The sequence below is a fragment of the Gorilla gorilla genome, chromosome 6 (genome assembly GCF_029281585.2).
Source record: "Gorilla gorilla gorilla isolate KB3781 chromosome 6, NHGRI_mGorGor1-v2.1_pri, whole genome shotgun sequence".
Taxonomy (NCBI): Eukaryota; Metazoa; Chordata; class Mammalia; order Primates; family Hominidae; genus Gorilla; species Gorilla gorilla.
The window spans coordinates 63,883,192-63,890,524 of NC_073230.2; the positions used below are offsets into that span (position 1 = coordinate 63,883,192).

Here is a 7,333-nt window from a genome sequence, read left to right on the forward strand (position 1 = left end):
AAGTTTTTGCAGCCAAGCTCTTCAGGTCCACATCCTGCCTCCCAGTGGCCTGTACAGTCCCAGCTCTGGCAGCAGAAGAGCGTCTGCAGGCCCGGCTGTTGCCTCCCAGGGGCGTCTCCAGGCCCAGCTGTCGCCCCACCGCGGCCTCCCGCCTCCCGGGGCCAAGTCCCTGCCTGCTCCCGGCAGCCTGCGTGCGGCCCTGCTCGTCCCTGTTCGTCCATCACGGTGGCCTGTTGAGGCAGGGGCTCACGCTGACCTCTCTCAGCGTGGGAGCGGCCAGTGTGAGGCAAGGGGGTCACACCGACCTGTCAGGGTGGGAGGGGCCGGTGTGAGGCAAGGGGCTCATGCGGACCTCTCAGCGTGGGAAGGGCTAGTGTGAGGCAAGGGCTCACGCTGACCTCTCTCGGCATGGGAGGGGCCGGTGTGAGGCAAGGGGCTCACGCCGACCTCTCAGCGTGGGAGGGGCCGGTGTGAGGCAAGGGGACACGCTGACCTCTCTCTGCGTGGGAGGGGCCGGTGTGAGCCAACGGGTCAGCGTGGGAAGGGCCAGTGTGAGGCCAGGGGCTCACGCCGACCTCTCTCAGCGTGGGAGGGGCCGGTGTGAGGCAAGGGGACACGCTGACCTCTCTCTGCGTGGGAGGGAACGGTGTGAGGCAAGGGGTCAGCGTGGGAGGGGCCAGTGTGAGGCAAGGGGCTCACACCGACCTGTCAGGGTGGGAGGGGCCGGTGTGAGGCAAGGGGCTCACGCCGGCCTCTCTCAGCGTGGGAGGGGCCGGTGTGAGGCAAGGGGACACGCTGACCTCTCTCTGCGTGGGAGGGGCCGGTGTGAGCCAAGGGGTCAGCATGGGAGGGGCCAGTGTGAGGCAAGGGGCTCACACCGACCTGTCAGGGTGGGAGGGGCCGGTGTGAGGCAAGGGGCTCACGCCGGCCTCTCTCAGCGTGGGAGGGGCCGGTGTGAGGCAAGGGGCTCACGCCGACCTCTCTCAGCGTGGGAGGGGCCGGTGTGAGGCAAGGGGCTCACGCCGACCTCTCTCAGCGTGGGAGGAGCCAGTGTGAGGCAGGGACTCACGCCTCTGCGCAGGGTGCAGAGGCATCAGTTGGGCATCAACAGGCCACCGTGAGGGAGGAACTGGTCGGCACGCGGGCTGCCTGGAGGCAGGCAGGGACTTGGCCCTGGGAGGCCCCGGTGGGGGCGAGAGCTGGGCCTGGAGAGGCCCCTGGGAGACAAGAGCGGGGCCTGCAGAGGCTGTTCTACAGCCAGAGCTGGGCCTGTACAGGCCACCGAGAGGCAGTAGGCGGGCGCGAAGAGCTTGGCTCGAGAAAGTTCGGGGCCTACAAAGGCGGCTGGGAGCTGGGCAGGAGTTGAGGCAAAAGAGCTTGCTTACTTGCTGGGAGGCAGGGCCGGGAGACGCCGACTTCAGGACGACTTGGGCCTGCAGAGGTCGCACGGAGGCCCAAGCTGGGCGTGGAGGAGCCCACCGACCGGAGACCATTTGGGGCCTGGAGACGCCATCGGAGGGCAGGAGCTGATCCTGGAGAGGCCACCGTGAGGCCTGACCTGGGCCTGGGGAGCTTGCCTTGAGGAAGCTGTGGGCCGACGAAGGCCGCCAGGAGATGGGCAGGTGCTGAGTCCAAAGAGTTGTTGCGAGGCAGCAGTCGGGCCTGGAGACGCAGCCAGGAGCAAGAGCTGGGCCCGGGGAGGACGCCGGAAGGTTGCAAGTGGGTCTGGAGAGGCCGACTTGAGGAGGCCCGGCCTCTGCCTCCCGCATGGCGGCCTCTGCAGGCCCAGCTGTTCCTCCTGGTTGCATCTCTCGGCCCAGCTCCTGCCTCCCAGCAAGCAAGCTCTTTTGGCTCAGCTCCCGCCGGCGTTTGTAGACCCCGAAGTTTCTGCAGCCAAGCTCTTCAGGCCCACATCCTGCCTCCCAGTGGCCTGTACAGTCCCAGCTCTGGCAGCAGAAGAGCGTCTGCAGGCCCCGCTGTTGCCTCCCAGGGGCGTCTCCAGGCCCAGCTGTCGCCCCACCGCGGCCTCCCGCCTCCCGGGGCCGAGTCCCTGCCTGCTCCCGGCAGCCTGCGTGCGGCCCTGCTCGTCCCTCACGGTGGCCTGTTGAGGCAGGGGCTCACGCTGACCTCTCTCAGCGTGGGAGCGGCCGGTGTGAGGCAAGGGGGTCACACCGACCTGTCAGCGTGGGAGGGGCTAGTGTGAGGCAAGGGCTCACGCTGACCTCTCTCGGCATGGGAGGGGCCGGTGTGAGGCAAGGGGCTCACGCCGGCCTCTCTCAGCGTGGGAGGGGCCGGTGTGAGGCAAGGGGCTCACGCCGACCTCTCTCAGCGTGGGAGGAGCCAGTGTGAGGCAGGGATTCACGCCTCTGCGCAGGGTGCAGAGGCATCAGTTGGGCATCAACAGGCCACCGTGAGGGAGGAACTGGTCGGCACGCGGGCTGCCTGGAGGCAGGCAGGGACTTGGCCCTGGGAGGCCCCGGTGGGGGCGAGAGCTGGGCCTGGAGAGGCCCCTGGGAGACAAGAGCGGGGCCTGCAGAGGCTGTTCTACAGCCAGAGCTGGGCCTGTACAGGCCAGCGAGAGGCAGTAGGCGGGCGCGAAGAGCTTCGCTCGAGAAAGTTCGGGGCCTACAAAGGCGGCTGGGAGCTGGGCAGGAGTTGAGGCAAAAGAGCTTGCTTACTTGCTGGGAGGCAGGGCCGGGAGACGCCGACTTCCGGACGACTTGGGCCTGCAGAGGTCGCACGGAGGCCCAAGCTGGGCGTGGAGGAGCCCACCGACCGGAGACCATTTGGGGCCTGGAGACGCCATCGGAGGGCAGGAGCTGATCCTGGAGAGGCCACCGTGAGGCCTGACCTGGGCCTGGGGAGCTTGCCTTGAGGAAGCTGTGGGCCGACGAAGGCCGCCAGGAGATGGGCAGGTGCTGAGTCCAAAGAGTTGTTGCGAGGCAGCAGTCGGGCCTGGAGACGCAGCCAGGAGCAAGAGCTGGGCCCGGGGAGGACGCCGGGAGGTTGCAAGTGGGTCTGGAGAGGCCGACTTGAGGAGGCCCGGCCTCTGCCTCCCGCATGGCGGCCTCTGCAGGCCCAGCTGTTCCTCCTGGTTGCATCTCTCGGCCCAGCTCCTGCCTCCCAGCAAGCAAGCTCTTTTGGCTCAGCTCCCGCCGGCGTTTGTAGACCCCGAAGTTTCTGCCGCCAAGCTCTTCAGGTCCACATCCTGCCTCCCAGTGGCCTGTACAGTCCCAGCTCTGGCAGCAGAAGAGCGTCTGCAGGCCCCGCTGTTGCCTCCCAGGGGCGTCTCCAGGCCCAGCTGTCGCCCCACCGCGGCCTCCCGCCTCCCGGGGCCAAGTCCCTGCCTGCTCCCGGCAGCCTGCGTGCGGCCCTGCTCGTCCCTGTTCGTCCATCACGGTGGCCTGTTGAGGCAGGGGCTCACCCTGACCTCTCTCAGCGTGGGAGCGGCCAGTGTGAGGCAAGGGGGTCACACCGACCTGTCAGGGTGGGAGGGGCCGGTGTGAGGCAAGGGGCTCACGCCGACCTCTCAGCGTGGGAGGGGCCGGTGTGAGGCAAGGGGACACGCTGACCTCTCTCTGCGTGGGAGGGGCCGGTGTGAGCCAAGGGGTCAGCGTGGGAGGGGCCAGTGTGAGGCCAGGGGCTCACGCCGACCTCTCTCAGCGTGGCACGGGCCGGTGTGAGGCAAGGGGACACGCTGACCTCTCTCTGCGTGGGAGGGAACGGTGTGAGGCAAGGGGCTCATGCCGACCTCTCTCAGCGTGGGAGGAGCCAGTGTGAGGCAGGGACGGACGCCTCTGGGCAGGGTGCCAGAAGCATGAGTTGGGTATCAACAGGCCACCGTCAGGGAGGAACTGTGCCGCTCGCGGGCTGCCGGGAGGCAGGCAGGGACTTGGCCCTGGGAGGCCGCCGTGGGGGCGAGAGCTGGGCCTGGAGAAGCCCCTGGGAGGTAAGAGCGGGGCCTGCAGAGGCTGTTCTACATCCAGAGCTGGGCCTGTACAGGCCACCGAGAGGCAGTAGGCGGGCGCGAAGAGCTTGGCTCGAGAAACTTCGGGGCCTACAAAGGCTGCTGGGAGCTGGGCAGGAGTTGAGGCAAAAGAGCTTGCTTACTTGCTGGGAGGCAGGGCCGGGAGACGCCGACTTCAGGACGACTTGGGCCTGCAGAGGTCGCACGGATGCCCAAGCTGGCCGTGGAGGAGCCCACAGACCGGAGACCATTTGGGGCCTGGAGACGCCATCGGAGGGCAGGAGCTGATCCTGGAGGCCACAGTGAGGCCTGACCTGGGCCTGGGGAGCTTCGCTTGAGGAAGCTGTGGGCCGACCAAGGCCGCCAGGAGATGGGCAGTCGCTGAGTCCAAACAAGTTGTTGGGAGGCAGCAGTTGGGCCTGGAGACGCAGCCGGGAGTAAGAGCTGGGCCCGGGGAGGACGCCGGGAGGCTGCAAGTGGGTCTGGAGGGGCCGAGTTGACGAGGTTCTGGGCCCGGAAAGGCCGCCGGAAGGGAAAAACTGGGCCTGGAAAGGCCGTTGTGAGGAATGAGCCCCATGGGCCTGAAGAGGCCACTGGCAGATGGAAGCTGGGCCTGCCGAAGCGGCCGAGAGGCAGGCGCTTTGGACTCGGGAGGCCGCAGTGAGACGAGAGCTAGCTGGGCGTGGAGTGTCCGCTGTGAGGCCGAGGCTGGGCCTGTACAGGCTTTCGGGAGGCAGGAGGCCTGGAAGGCCGCCGGGAGGCATGAGCTGGGCTGGGCCGAAAGAGGCCACTGGGAGGCAGGAGGAGCTTGGCCTGGAGAGGCTGACTCGAGGAACTTTTGCACCCGGAGCGGCCGCCGAGAGGCCGGAGCTGGGCCTGGGGAGGCGGACTTGAGGATGACTTGGGCCTGCAGAGGGCGCCGGGAGGCAGGAGCTGGCCCTGGACAGGCCGACTTGATGACAGTCTGGGCCTGCAGAGGCCGCCGGGAGGAAGAGCTGGGCCTGGAGAGGCCGACTGGAGGAAGTCCAGAGCCTGGAGAGAATGCAAAGCAGCAAACGCTAGGCCTGGAAAGGCTGTCCTGAGGCACGGGCTTGGCCTACTGAGGCCACTGGGAGGCAGGAGCTGGGCCCACAGAGGCTCCCGAGAGCGGGGAGCATTGCCCCAGGAGGCCACGGTGAGAAAGAGGTGCGCCTGGAGAGCCCACTGTGAGGTAGAGGCCGGGCCTGTAGAGGCCGCCGACAGGCAGGGGTGGGCCCGTTGAGGCCACGAGAGGCATGAGCTGGGCCTCAATAGGCCAGTGTGAGGCAGGAGCTGACACTTGGGCAGGTTGCAAGATGCATGAGTTGGGCGAAAAGAGGCCACCGTGAGGGAGGAGCTGGGCCTGTACAAGTTGCCGAAAGGCAGGAGCAGCTTTGGACTGGAGAGGCAGCAGACAGGGAAGAGCTGGGCGTGGAGAGTCTGCTGTGAGGCAGAGGCTGGGCCTGTACATGCCCTCGGGAAGCAGGAGGCTGGGCCTGGAGAGGCCGACTTGAGGAAGTTTTGCTCCTGGAGAGGCCACTTAGAGGCAAGAGCTGGGTGTGAAGAGGCTGACTTGAGATCGATTTTGGCCTGCAGAAGCCACCGGTAGCTAGGAGTTGGCCCTGGAGAGGCTGACTTGAGGACAGTTTTGGCCTGTAGAGGCCACTGGGAGGGAGAGCTTGGTCTGGAGAGGCCAACTGGAGTAAGTTCAGGGCTTGGAGAGGATGCACAAAAGGAAACGCTCAGCCTGTGAAGTGTGCTGTGAGGCATTAGCTTGGCCTACACAGCACTTGGAGGCAGGAGCTGGGCCTGCAGAGGGAGACTTCAGGACGATTTTGGCCTGCAGAAGCCTTTGGGAAGAAGAGCTTGGCCTGGACCGGCTGACTGGAGGAAGTTTTGGGACTGGAGTATGCGTCAAAAAGCAAAAGTTAGGCTAGGAAAGACCACTTCGCGGCATGATCTTGGCCTACAAAAGCAATTGCGAGGCAGGAGCTGGGCCTGTAGAAGCTGCCAAAAGGCAGGAGCTTGGCCTTAGGAGGCTATGCTCAGGCAAGTGGTGGGCCTGGAGGGTCTACTGTGTGGTAAGAGTCTGGGCCTGTGTAGGCCGACATGAGGCAGGAGCTGAGTTAGGAGAGGCCACCTTTTGGAGAATCTGGGCCTGCAGAGCCTGCCAGGAGGCAAAAGCTGTACCTGGAGAGTCCGTCTTTTAGCATGAGCTGGGCCTAAAGAGACCATTGTGAGGCAGCAGCTGCCTGGGAGGCAGGCAGATTCGTGGCCTGGGGAGGCCACCGTGAGGCAAATGCTCAGTTTTCGGAGGATGCCGTGAGGCAGGGAGAAACTTGGCTTTCGGTGGCCGCAGTGAGAGAATAGTTTGATTGCTGAGGCTGCCGGGAGGCCGAAGGTGGGCCTGGAAAGCTTTACTTTAAGAACTCTGTGGCCTACAGAGGCTGCCAAGCAGCTCAGCACGAGTTGGGCCAAAGGAGGTTGTTGTGAGGCAGGAGACGGGCCTGTAGATGCACTGGGAGGATGAGCTCCTCCTGGAGATGCCGAGTTAAGGACATTCTGGGCCTGGACAGGCTGCAAAAGGCAAAAGCTGTGCCTGGAAAAGTCGCCGTGGGGCATGCGCTTGGCCTAAAGAGGCCATTGCAAGGCAGGAGCTGGGCCCGTAGAGGCTGCCGAAAGGCAGGAGCTTCGCCTGAGGATGCCACAGTGAGACACCATCTGGGTCTGGAGGCTCCACTGTGAGGCAGAGGCTGGCCTGTAGAGTCCGACAGTAGACAGAAGTTGGGCAAAAGGCTGATTTGAGGAAGTTTTGGGCTTCAAGAGTCAGCCAGGAGGCAGGCACTAGGCCTGGAAATGGCCCGACAGTCACGAGTTGGGCCTAAATGGGCCACTGTGAGGGAGGAGCTGTGCCTGTTGAGGCTGCTGGCAGGCAGGCAGAAACTTGGCCTGGGGCAGCCGCCATGAGGCAAGAGCTGGGCCTGGAGAAGCCCCTGGGAGGCAAGAGCAGGGCCTGCAGAGGCTGTTCTCAAGTCAAAGCTGGGCCTGTTCATGCCACCGGGAAGCAGAAGGCGGGCCTGGAGAGTTTGACTTGAGGAAGTTTTGGGCCTACATTGGCCGCTGTGAGCTGGACAGGAACTGGGCCAAAAAAGGCTGTTGTGAGGCAGCAGTTGTGCCTGTAGACTCAGCCCAGAGGAAGAGCTGGGCCTGGAGAAGCCCCCATGAGGCAGAGGTTGGGCCTGTAGACGCTGACAGGAGGCAGGAGCTGGGCCTGGAGAGGTCAACTTGAGGAGATTTTGGGCCTTCATAGGCCACCAGTAGGCAGCAGTTGGGACTAAAGAGGCTGAC

General features: G+C 65.2%; 3 protein-coding genes across 3 annotated transcripts; all 3 read right to left on the reverse strand.

Annotated features, from left to right (window-relative positions):
- Positions 1 to 556: 556 nt before the first annotated feature.
- On the reverse strand, positions 557 to 1,493 carry LOC129523687 (putative uncharacterized protein FLJ46235). Its single transcript, XM_055347122.2, has 2 exons — positions 1,099 to 1,493; positions 557 to 1,046 (listed from the first exon to the last, which is right to left on the reverse strand). Exons 1-2 carry the CDS (start codon positions 1,491 to 1,493, stop codon positions 935 to 937), a joined length of 507 nt encoding a protein of 168 aa, XP_055203097.1. The 3' UTR covers positions 557 to 934.
- A 2,350-nt stretch (positions 1,494 to 3,843) lies between these two features.
- Positions 3,844 to 5,768, reverse strand: LOC129523881 (uncharacterized). The gene is given in 4 exon segments (XM_063708054.1): positions 3,844 to 3,898; positions 3,989 to 4,406; positions 4,409 to 4,711; positions 4,714 to 5,768. Coding segments are annotated over 4 exon segments (1,818 nt in total). The 5' UTR covers positions 5,756 to 5,768.
- A 1,033-nt stretch (positions 5,769 to 6,801) lies between these two features.
- Positions 6,802 to 7,304, reverse strand: LOC129523685 (putative uncharacterized protein FLJ46235). Its single transcript, XM_055347121.2, has one exon. The coding sequence runs from the start codon at positions 7,291 to 7,293 to the stop codon at positions 6,805 to 6,807; it is 489 nt and encodes a 162-aa protein (XP_055203096.1). The 5' UTR covers positions 7,294 to 7,304; the 3' UTR covers positions 6,802 to 6,804.
- Between the last annotated feature and the right edge of the window lie 29 nt (positions 7,305 to 7,333).